This window comes from Clupea harengus, chromosome 20 (assembly GCF_900700415.2).
Source record: "Clupea harengus chromosome 20, Ch_v2.0.2, whole genome shotgun sequence".
Lineage (NCBI taxonomy): Eukaryota > Metazoa > Chordata > Actinopteri > Clupeiformes > Clupeidae > Clupea > Clupea harengus.
The window spans coordinates 17,076,288-17,091,345 of NC_045171.1; the positions used below are offsets into that span (position 1 = coordinate 17,076,288).

Sequence of the window (15,058 nt, forward strand, 5' to 3'; positions counted from 1 at the left end):
ACACTTCACTGTAAAGTGAGTTTCATGCTGTGGGACACATTGTCGACAGACATGACTGATGTTAATATAACTATCAGTTGTTCTCTATTTGCATACAGATGCCTGCTTCTAATGCCAGGCTTCAGAGAGGACTTGATGGTTAAGAATACGTTTTGAGCTCTGACTGAGTTAATGCACTTTGATGTATTGAATGCACTTGTTGCACATGTCTACATTATGTCCTGCATATGTAAAAGTAGAGACTTTTAAAATCAAGGCACTTCAATCTTTTATTATTAGTTTTCTGTGTGTGAATCCTTTCCTGCTCTGACTGTCATATGAAATCATAGGACTAAACTGTATTCCTCTAAACTAAATGTTATCAGTGCTAACAAATAAATCACAGTATGCTGGCATAGTGTTTTGCAATCTACCAATGCAAACCGCCTACAGGTACTCTTCAGGCTGAAAAAAGTGGTTCCTGTTAGGAAATCTCTTGCTGTTTTGCGATATCTGATAGGCAAATCACTTACATCCTCCTACTTGGGCCTGAGTTAAAGCAACAACAAACCTCTAGCTGTTATCTCCTGAAACAACTTCTAATGTCCCCATTTACTCTGCACCGACTTTTAACATAACAGCCACTCTCACAGCAGGCAGACCTACTCAAGTCTTCAAAGAAAAGACAGTGTTTTATGTTGGAAAATACATACAGTATATGGACATCTCTGTATTGAGTCAGTTTGACAGGCAGCGCCGTTTATTATAGTGATGGCTAACACAAACAAGGATTCCATAAGTCTTTTTTTTTTTCAACCCCTCGAAAGCTCAAGTATGCGGACGCGACCACAAACATGCCACAGGCCAATCTATTCTCTGTGGGATGGGAGCAAGGGTCTACTCATTTCAGAATGGGCATGCTCTCATAGTCACAATGAACAGAGCCTGTCAAACAAGTAATCAGAGGAGACGCTCCAGTGCCGTGACGTTGACATGGCGTTTATTCGATCTGAGCAAAAACTGAGGATAGAGAGGGGAGAGAGAGGTGCCGTGCCGACACTCAGAGGACGGCTCCTCTTTTCATGACACCTCACGGCCAAGGCCTTTGAGGAGGCATGATTGTTGTGAGCCGATGCAAAGCAGAAGAATGAAACTGTCGTGTGAAAATGCAACACCTGTCTAAAACAGCTTGAAGGCTATTTTCAGGCTTAAACAATGTATTGCTTGCTTTTGTCAAGGCATGTCAGAACAGGAGGCCACATACCTCAATGCAGGTTTTCACTGTGCATGTGTGCAAGACCTGTATGAGTGTATGAGTGTGTGTGTGTGTGTCTCTCTGTTTGTGTGTGTGTGTGTGTGTCTGTGTCTGTGTGTGTGTGTGTGTGTCTCTGTATGTGTCTGTGTGTGTGTGTGTGTGTGTGTGTGTGTGTGTGTGTGTGTGTGTGTGTGTGTGTGTGTGTATCTCTGTTTATCCGTCTGTGTGTGTCTGTGTGTGTGTGTCTGTGTGTGTGTGTTTGTGCCAGAGTATTTGTGTGCATGCACTTTACAACTATGTTGCACCAAGAACAGAAGTTATTGAAAAATCGGTAGCCAGAGATTGTTATGTAATGATTTGTGATTTGTAAGTTATGCCAGAGAAGGCTGCCTAACAGGAAGTAACTGCAATCATGCTTGAAATTAGAATACAAAATATATTTGAACAATGAAAAAAAAAGAGTTTCTCAGGTTTTCACTCCATTCCTTTTTCTTTCTGCCACCCTTTCCTCCTGTCTCCTCCTTTGCTTCTATCCCTCTTTCCCCCTCTCTCTCAAAGGCTGCGGTTCCCTGAAAAGATGCTGAAAATGGTTCCCACTCGAAGAGCCTCACTTCTCGGGCTGATGGTGGCAATGCTGATTGTAACTGCATGTGAGGGAGGCTTGGACAAGGACAAGGACAGCTCCCCGCTGAAATTCACCCACCATCTCTACAACGCTACCATCTGGGAGAACTCTGCCCCCAAGACCTACGTGCAGAGTTCCATCCGAATGGGAATCGTGGTGGTGGATCCGTTCTGGGACATCAAGTACAATCTCGTTGCGGGCGACGACGATGAACTCTTCACAGCGGAGGAGGTCAGTGTGGGAGACTTCTGTTTCCTGCGAATTAAGACACAGAGCGGTCACTCGGCCGTGCCAAACAGAGAGGTGAGGGATGTTTACACAATCACCGTCGAGGCCATCGAGAGCACCCACAACTACCAGGCATGGACAAAGGTTTCAGTCCAAGTTCTCGACACCAATGACCTCAAGCCCCTCTTCTACCCGGCGTCATACAATGTGGCAATCAAAGAGGACACCCCGCTGAAGACGAGCATAGTTAAAGTCAGTGCAACAGATGCAGATCTGGGCATCAACGCAGACTTCTATTACTCCTTTTCCACCAGGACCCATCCGTTTGTGGTCGATCCTTTCACAGGGGTCATTACACTTGCCAAAAAGCTGAATGCCAGTCGAAGAGACAGGTACGAGCTGAGGGTGCTGGCCGAGGACAGGACAAAGAAAATCTTGGGAGCGCCGAAGTATGCCAACGACGCACGGGTGATTGTGACGGTCCAGAAGGTCACAGCCGATTTTCCACTGGTCATCCCAATTTCAGTCAAGGGACCTGAAATGGACAGTGACAAAATCAGCATTGATATTCAGGTTAAGCCTGAACCACGTCAGATCGAGTCCTTGAGCATTGTTTCAGGGGACCCCCAAAAGTGTTTCCAGATTATTCCATCCAATATACAAGGCAGCGACTACCAATTGGTCACAACCAAAAGAATGAACTGGTCGGAGAACGCATTTGGGCTGAATTTAACTCTTCAAGCAACAGACAGAAGCAACCCTCCTCTTCTTAGTCCAAGACAGGAAATACATATTCCCTCACCTCAAGTCACGCCGCTGAAATTTGAACAGGACGTGTATTATACCACCCTGAGTGAATTTGCCCCGGCTAAAAGTCATGTAGTTAGAGTAACAACAAACCAGATACTTCCAAATATTACATATCACTTGAAAAGTGGTCCAGACAGTAGTAAATTCCACATAAATGCAAAAACTGGTGTAATGATAACAACAGAGACTCTCGACTTTGAGAAAAAGTCTCGCCATGAGTTAATCATATCCTTAAATCAGAATCAAGCTGAGGCTCGTGTTATTGTTGATGTCACTGACGAAAATGACAACGCCCCCATTTTCACCCTTCCATCTTATCAGGACAGTCTCCCCGAAAATGTCCCCATAGGAACCAGTGTCTTGTCCATCACTGCCATAGACGTCGACCAGGACAAAAACGGGTTTGTGACATACGCCATTGCAAACACTGGTCCTCTCCCGTTCGCCATTGACCCATTTACTGGTGTGGTAGTCACCACAGAGGAGCTGGACTACGAGGTCATGAAACGCTGGTACCATCTCCGCATCTGGGCCTCAGACAGCGGCAGCCCCTTCAGTCACGTGAGTGAGGCGGCCGTCACCATAACCATGAGCAATGTAAACGACAACGCGCCTCTGTTTGAGATGGTGAACTGCAATGCCTCCGTCCCTCCGGACTGGTCGGTCGGGAAAAGCATCGGTATGGGCTTGTCCGCTGTCGACCTGGACGAGCTGCTCCAGATCAAGTACGCCATTTCATTTGGCAACAATGACAATCTGTTTGAGATTGACCCCACTAGCGGGGTCATCACACTAGCCAAACCCCTTCCTGCAGTGTCAGATGAGAGCGAACCGCTGTCATACAAACTGAAAATTATTGCAACTGACGGCAAGTATACCGCTGACCCGACCACTGTCACTGTCAGCATAACTAGCAAAGTCAAAGAGGCTGCTATGCATTGCCAGGAAACTGGAGTTTCCAAACAGCTGACAGATAAGCTAATTGAATCTATCATGCCTGTCCTGTCCGCACAAGAAGAAGAGTCGTTCTCAGATGTCCACATCATCAACCGTCACTCTCCGAAATTTGCGCTAGGAATGCTGAGCACCATTGATGTCAGGGAGGACACTCTAATCAACACTACTGTCCTTCACATCAAGGCCACAGACAATGACACAGGGTTTAATGGCAAGCTTGTCTACGCCATCACAAATGGAAATGAGAATGGGTGCTTTGCTGTGGATATTGACTCTGGAGAGCTGCGTCTAATCTGTCCATTAGACAGAGAGTCCAAGGAGTTTTACATTCTCAATATAACCGTGTATGATCTGGGCACGCCACAGAACTCTGTGTGGAAGTTTCTGGCTGTAAATATTTTAGATTTCAACGACAACCCACCACTGTTTGAGCAATCCAGATATGTCATAAACGTTCCAGAAAATGCCGAAGTAGACTCAAGCATCTTTCAAGCACAAGCTATAGATTTTGACCTGGAAGACAATGGAATCATTAGATATTCTCTGTTGACAGAAACTGATTTATTTCAGATTAATGAGGAAACTGGTGAGGTTAGTGTCACAGGGCGACTGGACAGAGAGATCATACCTAGGCATGACCTGCGGATAGAGGCAAGAGATCAGGCCAAAGTGGACCCTCAGCTTTTCTCACTGGTGGATTTGGTGGTCGTGGTGGAGGATGTCAATGATAATCCTCCCAGATTTGCTCCCAAAGTATACAGGATTAAGGTGCCTGAAGATCTGCCCCTTGGCACAGTGTTGTTGTGGGTTGAGATCTACGACCTGGATTTAGGGTCTGGGGGGTTAATCAGCTATAATCTCAAAAACAATGAGAACGGGATCTTCTTCCTTGACACCGCCACTGGGTCCCTGACCCTGGAGAAGGAGCTGGATTTCGAGAGGAAGCAAATGTATAACCTCACCGTTCGTGCAGTTGACCACGGCCTACCCCGATCGCTGTCCTCCTCCTGCTTCATTGAGGTTGAGGTCCTGGACATCAACGAAAACCTGAACAGCCCCACCTTTACAGAGTTTGTCTCCACGGCACATGTAATGGAGGATGCCGCAGTGGGAACATCTGTCTTGACCGTGACTGCTGCAGACAAGGACCTAGGCAGAGATGGAGTTGTCAGATACTTCATTCATGACGGCTCTGGTCTGGGAATCTTCACTGTTGATGAGGAGACAGGTATGTGCATGTGGTGCCTTGTATGTTTGTGCATACTTACACAATGGCTGTTTTCTTTTCTGTACTGATCTGATGAAAATGTCTTACCTGAAAAATGGAAAAAGAAACCCTTGAGGGGGTTTTGTGTGCTTTCACGCAGTTTCTAGGTGATGGATGCCTTATGTTCAACATTTTCAAGTTGCTGAACACATTTCCTGTTACTCAATCACCCAAACCTCTTATTTAGTGCTAGTTGTTAAATAAAAGACTATGGTAGTGTACTGCTGTGATAAGACAGAGTATGAATGCACACAGAGCACTTAAAGCTCCTTTTATCTTTCATTTCGATTGTCTTTGTTTGATGCAATTATCATAAATTGTTTGGTCGATCACATTTCTGTTTTGCTGCTCAAAGTGCAATGAATAATTCAGCAATGCAATTCAGCAATTCAGCGACTACTCCATAATGTTAAGTTATATCCCTGTAAAATCTGATTTTTATGTACTTTGCTGTGTTTATAATTACAGAAACCCTCATTATGGTTTTGTATTTCTCCTTCTTCTTCTTTTTCTTCTTCTTCTTCTTCTTATCATTTCTTATTGTTCCAACAGGTGTAATACGAACTGGGGACCTACTGGATAGAGAGACCATCACACACTACTGGCTGACTGTCTACGCTACAGATTTAGGCACTGTCCCCCTGGTGTCCTGGACGGAGGTCTATCTGGAGGTTCTGGATATTAACGACAACCCTCCAGAACTGTCCCAGCCCATCTACTTCGCCTCGATACAGGAGAATTTGTCCCCGGACCAGTCCGTCCTACAGGTGTCTGCCACAGACATTGACAGGTCCTCAGAGAACAAGCTGACATACCAGATCTTGGACTCGCAGCGCACATACTTTTCTATTGACTCTACAACAGGTAAATATGTCTCCATTAGAGCCTTTTAGAACACTGTCATATATGACAAAGGCCCTTTAATAATCAGACAAGAGGTGGGTTTGCATGCAGGGTGTACTATGTCATTACTGTGTGTCAAGGGGTCATATTTATTTGGTGTTTTTACTTTCCAAGCTATGTCTTAGAAGCTCCATGTAAAAATTATTCACCTTTAATCCTTCAAATTCAGTTGATCCTTGCTTGCTGGTGTGTTTAGACCCATTCAGCAAGTCCAGGCGCAGCCCTGTTTTTCACGGAGGTGTGCCGTCAAATAAGTGACAAAATTTGATCCGATTATCGTTATTATGGCTGGGTGTGGTGTTGTGTCTTCTTAAAGAAAAGCTCCTTAAAAGAACTTTGAATCCGAAACCCTAAACAGATGCTTTTCTGACCCCGTCTCTGTCCCTAGCTGAGGTGGAGAAGGCATCTTTGGTCCTTGCCTTTGAAGTGTACCCAGGGAAATTAGAGCGACATTAACCTGCATTGCAAGCTTGTACTTGTCCGTCCTCGGTCTCCCGCTGCTTTGTTGGCTTGTTGGCCCCGCCCGAGGGCAATACTGAGGGATTACTGAGAAAAAGGAGCACAGCCTATGCGGAGGTGACTACAGAAAGCCTTTACACATGCTGAAGCAACCTTCAGAAGCACTTATTAAACTCTGAGAGAGGGCATCACCGCTATGTGGCCCATTTTAGCGAGGGCTGCGTCGTAGCCTGTGTCACTGTAGTGAGCAGGGAAGGAGAGAGTCTCAGTCAGTCTCAGTAAAATATGGCTTCTTCAGTTGACTCCATAACAGAGAGATTTTTTTCTTTCTTTCTGAAGGTGAGGGCTCACTGTTTAGCTTTCTGAATGAACAAATTGCTCAGGGGTTAAATGTGGTTTACGAAAAATGTGGTTTGTTGTCTGGTCAGGTCTGTTCAGGATCTGCACGGCGATATTGTTCTCCTACCTCATGTCTGAACAGGAGAGCTTGTGACTCATAAAGTCAAGAGAGCTGTTCTGACTCAGAGAAATGGCTGAGCCCCATTAACCACTTCACAAACATGTTTGACTGTTATATCGTTTGACTAAAACAGTATAAACATCAGGCCACTCACTTTAGGATAGAAAATGAGTCAATTGAGGAAATGAAAGTAATTCACCCACACATGAGCAGGGTTGTAGAGAGGAAGTGTGTTAGAATTCACATAATCCTGTATATTTTCACATCAGCAAAACCTTCTCACTTAAGTGGAGGTGACCATGTTTGAAATACACATCAATGGTAAAGGACCCTTCCTCCTTCTCCTTCCAGGTGGATGTTTATGGCATAAACACACTTTCTAAAACCACTTGGGCTCAATGACCTGCCCAAATATTGGCGGCTGTAAAGGCCCAGTGGGGCTGTTTACAGGGCTGTGAAAGCGCAGCTCACCCCACGGTTGTCAGATCTCCTGCTGGTTGCCCCAGATTGGAACAACACCCTTGTTTGTTTACATGTCGCTGTTGGCCATTCTCTGGAGAAGCAGTTTGTCTTCCCCCTTCCCCTTCTTCTCGCATGTGTTGACAGAATTAAGTGTTGCTTAACTTGTCCTCACAAAGCAAGGGAAGAGAGGCTTCTCTCTTTCCCCTAGTGTTGGCCAGACCAGTGCATCTTTGTAGACTTCATAAAAAATAGCTTTTTTTTACCTCCCCCTTCTTTCTCTTGTTTTCCTCCTGTTCTCTTTCCCCGAGGCCTTTGTGTGAGTGCTGAACCTGGATAAACAGTGTTAAAAAAAGCAAGGGATTTATGGAGAGGGGGAGGGCGGGAAACAGACGGCCCCGGGCACAGTAACAGGTGTCCCATCCTAGCGAGAGTCTGACCATTGATCACTCTGCCTGTTCTTCCTGTGTGTGTGTGTGTGTGTGTGTGTGTGTGTGTGCTTTATTTGTTCATCAAGGTGTGATCAGTACCCTCGCAGCGCTGGACCGAGAGCAAAAAGCAGAGCATATTATTGAGGTGAGGTCACTTGCTGGCAGAAATAACATAAAATCCATCGCCTTTCTAATATCCTTCAACAGTGTATTAGTCTGAGCAAATACGTGCATTCACATTTCCATTCACCAGTAAAACACCTTTATTCAACATGCCTAACATATGTGCTGGGTTATGGAGTATGTAGTTACTCTAATACATTTGATTGTAATCCGTTACAGTTGAATAGAATTTTTTTTTATTAAATTTTTGTCACTAATCAAATTGTTGGTGATCTGAATATGTTTACAGCTAATATGTAGAATCTAACATTGCTTCTGTCGCTTGGCCTCTTTTCACCGTCTAGATAGTAACATCAACCTATAACCTTACCTGTAACCTATTACACTTCCCAACCCTGCATATTTGTCAGTCCACACAGTACTATACCAATAATTCAGCAGTGACTACCAAGGTTTGTATAGACTTACAGTCAATAAGGATGTATAAAGGTTTACATTGTAAATCAAAGCTTAAGAGCCACTGAGATGAATAGAATCAATGGAGGTTGTTTTTTCAGAGTGGCAGACTCCTTTCTGACTTCCACCATTGTCACACTTCTATAAAGAAGACCTGACCTTGCTTCTGTGCTTTTCATCGCGTCTCCTCTTGTTATTCAGAGTTGTTTCAAAGCTGCTTAAAGCTGTTTCCTTCTCAGCTCTGTTTTCTTCTAAGCTATTTGCGTCATTCTCTCTCTCTCTCTGTCTGCTTGCTATCACAGGTGATCGTGTCAGATAATGGCAGCCCGCCTCTGCACTCCACCGCCTCTGTGGTCATACAGGTGGAGGACGAGAATGACAACAGTCCCCTTTTCAGTCACAAGATCTTTCAAGTCAAGCTCCCGCAGCGCCATGGCAACAACACCCCGCAGGACGTCTACAGGATGGTGGCTCACGACAATGATGAGGGCCCCAACGGCATGATCACCTACAATCTTCAGGACAACCAGGAGGGCCGGTTTGAGATTGACCCAATTACTGGAGTGGTCACTTCCAGTGGTGACTTCTCTCAAGGACAGTACACCATCCTCACGGTATGGGAAATGTTGACAATGCAATAGGGCTGTCAAAATTGCTGAAACATGACGTTTGAATATTCCCTTTAAAAAAACACATACAGTATATTCGAACATATTCGAATATCTGGTTGCGCATTAGGCACGTCAATAACAGGACACATTAATACAACGTGACATAACTACTTGTATAGGTAATGTATTTAAGTTTAAACATATTTAACAACATATTACCTACTACACGCATTTGATCATATTAGGGGCTGTTATACAATTCTACGATTCTATTGGTGACTGTTCGACGGCTAGGGATACGGTACCTCGGTTCCAGTGCTTCACAGAACTCCCTGAAGCCTATCCCATCCACCACACTGATCGGCCTCATGTCCTTGCATATGAACGAAATACATTTTTGCGTGCAGGCCTCCTGTCGTGCCGCAGACAACGAACTTGTGGCGGACGGCGCAAAATATGTATCCAGACGTGGCTGTTTCGCTGAAGTTCCACATATTATGCCATATTCACTGCAGCAGAGAAAGTGATTGTAACCCCCAAAAATCTAAAGAGTGATGTCTGGAAATATTTCGGATTTTGGTCAGTTGATGGTAAACTTGTTGAGCCTACAGCTAAAGTAGTATGTAAGCTAGAGTTAGCTTACCATTCAACAACTAGCAACTTGAGGCTACATTATGGAGATGTAGCCTCAAGTTGCTAGTTGTTGAATGGTAAGCTAACTCTAGCTTACATAGCTTACACACTACTTAAGCTGTTACAATCACATTCTCTGCTGCGGTCAAGCTGGGTTCTGCACTTTCTGCCATCTTCTGTCAACTGTCAGCAGTGACGCTGTGCCAGACAGTGCGACTCCTGTGACCTGTCCCTGACCTCAAGTCTGGGTCTGGGCCTTTAAGTCTGTGTAACTTAAACTTAAACTTAAAACAAACAAACAACAAAAAAAAGATGACTTGAGTTTTTCGTATTACAATTGAACCCTTTTGTGCTGCAGATTAAAGCCAGTGATCACGGGAGTCCTGTAAAGACATCCACGGCACGCCTGGACGTAGAATGGCAGCCCACCCCTAAGCCCAGCACCGAGCCTCTGGCCTTCGATGAAGCCCACTTTACCTTTGCTGTCATGGAAACGGACCCGGTCTCGCACATGGTGGGGATCATAAGTACAGAGATCACATCAAGTCTGCTCTGGTTTGACATCACGGGTAAGAAAAGAGGATGGTTTGACCCCTGACCTGCATTCTTAGCAGCAAGCACAATTTACAGAGAACCTGCATGTTAAAGCCCCTTCTGAGAAATGCTGGTGCTTTTCAAGGACTTGCCTCATCAGACAAGGCTTGTTGTTGATTGGACTCTCAAGATTATAATGATCTTTCATCATCCTTACTGGCCAATTCAACAGAACACTAAAGGTGCACAACAAATAAGAAGAGGCCTCATGTTTATCTAGTATTTCATACTTTATTCTGTATAAATCCATGATAAGATCAAAATATTTTTCAATTCAATTCATTTCAATTTCATTTATAAAGCGCCAAACCAATAAGATGGTCTCAAGGCACTTTACAGAGCCCAGTGCCTGGACCCCCTTATATATATAAATAAATAAATAAATAAATAAATAAAGAGTACACTGCACAAAATAACAAATGGCTTGTGCAGATGGATAGCTGTGCATGTCGAGATCTATTCATCCTTCAAGTGACCTGTTTCTGGTAGGGTACATCTTAGCCGGAGGGTGCAGACTTCTACCCCTGCTCTGGAGGTAGAGGGGTTTGTGTGTGTGTGTGTGTGTGTGTGTGTGTGTGTGTATGGTCATGCAAGGATATTGTGTGTGTGTGTGTGTGTGTGTGTGTGTGTGTGTGTCATGCAGGAATCCATTCTCTCTGATGACAGGCCAGAGCCCTGGAGGCTCTCCTTGCTCTGACCGATCTACCATCCGTCACCGGGCCCCTGATGAGTCCCTGGTGTCTCAGACCTGTGTGTGTGGGGTCATGCAGGAGTATTGTGTGTGTGTGTGTGTGTGGGGTCATGCAGGAATATTGTGTGTGTGTGTGGTCGTGCAGGAATATATTGTGTGTGTGTGTGGTCGTGCAGGAATATTGTGTGTGTGTGGTCATGCAGGAATATTATGAGTGTATGTGGTCATGCAGGAATATTGTGTGTGTGTGTGTGTGTGATCATGCAGGAATATTGTGTGTGTGATCATGCACAACATTAAGTTTGTATGTGTGTGTGTGTGAGAGAAAGAGAGATCATGCAGGAATATTGTGTGTGTGTGGTGTGTGCGTCTCCAGGGCCCTGCTGTGTCTGCACCTAGGGTTAATCCGGCTTGACCTTCACCCCGCAGGTCACTTGCTCTGCGTCTGCGGAGCCAACCAGCCAAACACAAACCCATCACTCATTGGAATGGCACTGAAGTGGGGAGATGGTAATGGATGAAAAGTGGGGTTAGAGGGTTGGATAATTTGTAGGTTCAGAGACGTCAGAAGTCCAGTGACAGAAAGAACTGTGTTTAAAAAAAATGGCCTTGCCCAGATAAGTGCCTGTAAGTTATTGGTCTTAATGTTAGGTGGTGGACATATACGGGTGTGAGTGTTAATGGCTTTGTATGAAATGTGTTATCCCCCTTTTTAAAAAGTCCATTGAAATTCACATTTGGTCACGACTCAAGTAGCCAAATAGCCATGAAGGCCTCTGTGGGTGTGTATGTGAAGTCGGCTGGCACAATTGTATCAAATTCCTTTTTTCACGCCCGGAGTTGCTCGGCAGATAAGCAATTTACCACCATGGCTTCGCCGAAAGGTTGAATAATGTATTCATCTCTCTCTGCCGACTGACAGAGGCGGTTCTATTTCAACCCTCCATCTGGGTGACTCAATTAGATATCGATTACAAACAAAATAAACTAAACAGGATTCTCAAAGAAACCCGCTGTCTTCTCACTCTGCAAAGAACCTTTCATCAACCCCGCCTTATCTGCTGCTGCGTGGATTCACTGCCAACGGAGTCAGGGGCATCTGTGCCGCCAAAAGCAAACGTGACTAAAGCGAGCCGCTAAAACAGAGCTGTCAGAGTGACTCAGTCTCTTTATGCGTCCTGAATTTCCCCAAGACGAAGATGCTCAGAACAGATTCACAGCAGCATCTCATAAAGCAGCGCTGATGTGCGGGAGCTGATGCTCATAGACACGTTATGGAAATGAAAAGCAGACGAGTCTTTAAAAAAAAAAAAGGTGGGCCTTCTCTATAAACACCATCTGCCGTGGCAGGCATGAGTTTACCCCTAACTGGCTGAGACGTCTGTTGTGGCCGCGCTCGTGCCAAATGTTTCCCCTTAAACAATTGTGTTGTTCTCGAGCAGGCTACATTTCTACATAGGGGGCCGGGCTTTGAAGTGACCTTGTTTTCTGTCATTACTACTGCACACAACATTGAGCAAGAGAGCGAAAGGGCTGACGTAGCTTTCGTGAAAAGAGATGAAAAATTCATCTGCATTTGAGGTCAAAGTAGAGGTACAGCACTGCTGTCTATTACTGTTGAATGAAGGGAAGACGCAGGCTGCAAATGCAAATGCACGTAGCTCTGTGTGTCTGGTGAATGGCATGCTGTCAAAGGTGCGTTGGATACATATCATAACAGAAAAATCACAGACCTATAATTAAAGGGGCTGGAGTTGCTGGGTAATAAATCAGTCATCATTTTGCTGTTTGGCCTACACGAGTGCGTGCTAGTGTCAGAGTATGTTAACACAGTCCCTTAGCTCCCATGTGGGTCCTGATGAAAGCCTGCTGTGCCTACCAGAAAGGTCTTGTATTTATTGCTCTGTCCAATCTGCAGAAAACATGGAGGTAGCGTACTGATACTAACAACCTGTCGCCATCTCCTCCCAGGCGGTGACGACGATCTGGATTTTGACATCGATAAGAACACGGGGAGCATCGTTGTTGCGAGGCGTCTGGATGCGGGGAAGAGATCCAACTACAATCTGACCGTGAGGGTGACGGATGGATCACAGGCCATTACCACACAGGTGACCGCGGGGACACTCGTGTCAGAGCTATATTGGAAACTGTCATTCACGCTGTGGCTTCACAGAAGCACATCAATAGCCTACACAATTTTCTGGTTCGTTGGCTTTTAAGAACAGATTCACAGTGTTGTGTGGCTATTCTCAATCATACAGCCTACGTATGTATAGGGAGATATAGAAAGGTATAGGAATGACCATAGAAAGAAAAAAGGCAAGCAGCCTTGAGTTTGTTACATTTCATTTCATGGATTAGATGTAATTTCGTTCCATTTCTTTACAGAGATTACATACATTTCGTATCTTTCATACATTCATAGAATACAATGGCTAAGTTACATTACATAGTATGGAATATGAGGCAGTGAACAATAACAGTAAGACAGATTTCTATGATCACTCCCAGCCAAGCTGAACAACATTTGTTTGATGTTTCATGTAATTGTTCATATTTTCTTTAATTGCTAAAGTTTTGTTTAATCTCAGTTAGTAGAAAAAATGATAACATGGAATGCCGCTTGAGGCCAAGTCATCTTTCAGCATCTGTAATTCTCTGTATATTTCTTCCTGAGTGTTTCATGTGAACTGCTGCTGGCAACAGACTGCAGTTATCTCTGGAAATGTATCATGTCACATTGCTCAGACACTTTACCACAAACTCAAAGGCAAATCACAGCCCTCCAACCCAGCAGCCAATTTTCATTTTTCCCCTCTTCCTTCCTTCCGCTCCCTAAGAAAACAAAACCAATCTCTTTTTTATCTAATTAAATAGGCTGTTTTTTTGTGTATCGTGTAGAGATAGCACCAAAACTGGTTTGAACAGATGACTCACATGTCCATCTGACCTACTGTTACTCTGACCCCCGACCCCCACCCGCACAGGCCTACATCCGCGTGTTAGACATGAATGAGCATCGGCCGGTCTTCCAGAAGAGCCTGTACGAGGTGCGGGTCCCCGAGGACACGGCCCCCTGGAAGGAGATCCTGCAGGTGAGCGCTCAGGACGCTGACACAAACAGCCGGCTCATCTACTCCATCCACGGTAGTGTCAGTCCGGACAGCGGCAGACACTTTCGGCTGGATCCCAGGAGTGGCGTGCTGGTCATGACCGAACAGCTGGACTTCGAGACGCTGCCGCTGCACATACTCGTCATTATGGTAAATAATTTATTTCTGCCCCTTTTCTGTACCTCTGAAGTTGCTACAGCCCAGAGTTTGGCTTTACAGTAAAATATTTATAAGAAATGAACATGAACTAAAATTTCATTTTTAAGACACACTGTATGTTCCCTGGTTTCGAGTAATATAATAACTCTCCACATTTCGACTGCAAGGTTATAGTTCTAACATGTCTCAGTTTCCTGACTTATAACTATATAATGCAATTTCCACGGCACAGAAGAACATAAAGATGAGACATAGGATATGATTCAGAAGGGAATTTCCGGTGAGCTTGTAACCGATAAATAACAATGAACAAAACATGCGCTCTCTCCTTTTGCAGGTTCGGGACCAGGAGATCCCTGTGAAAAGAAACTTTGTGAGAGCCTTAATCCACGTGGAGGACTGCAACGACCACACTCCGACTTTCATGCGCTCTCGTTATGAGGGCAGTGTTGCTAATCTGGCCCCTGCGGGTACTGAAGTACTGCGAGTGAAGGCACTGGATAAAGACACGGGAAGCAACGCTGAGATAGTCTACTCACTTCACTCCGGTAAGATATAGGCCAGAGGGAAAAGGTTAATAAGGGCTGATTGAAAAGCGAAAAACTTTTTCCAACTATAAATCCTCTGTGCCTGTAAGTTTTGCACACCAGTCTGAGTGCAAAAGTATTAATTCATTAATCTTGAGCTGTCTTTGTGACAGTGCTGTATAATTAGAGATAATTGAATATGTCCCATAAGGCAGACAAAGACAGGTAATTATGATAACTATGATTAAAAATCACACATCCACATTCTTTCTCTCTCTCCCCAACCCCCCCCCCCCCCCCCCCCCTCCCCCACCA

The 15,058-nt window shown here is 44.8% G+C and overlaps 1 protein-coding gene across 1 annotated transcript in view; it reads left to right on the forward strand.

The window, feature by feature from the left end:
- The window catches only part of fat2 (FAT atypical cadherin 2), a 53,295-nt gene that overhangs the window by 3,789 nt on the left and 34,448 nt on the right, over positions 1 to 15,058 (forward strand). Inside the window, exons 2-9 of the mRNA XM_012834344.3 lie at positions 1,793 to 5,082; positions 5,674 to 5,985; positions 7,920 to 7,978; positions 8,715 to 9,026; positions 10,015 to 10,225; positions 12,913 to 13,052; positions 13,932 to 14,207; positions 14,554 to 14,764. Coding sequence (XP_012689798.2) covers positions 1,812 to 5,082; positions 5,674 to 5,985; positions 7,920 to 7,978; positions 8,715 to 9,026; positions 10,015 to 10,225; positions 12,913 to 13,052; positions 13,932 to 14,207; positions 14,554 to 14,764 — 4,792 coding nt within the window. The 5' untranslated portion in view covers positions 1,793 to 1,811. The remainder of the gene's footprint in view (positions 1 to 1,792; positions 5,083 to 5,673; positions 5,986 to 7,919; positions 7,979 to 8,714; positions 9,027 to 10,014; positions 10,226 to 12,912; positions 13,053 to 13,931; positions 14,208 to 14,553; positions 14,765 to 15,058) is intronic.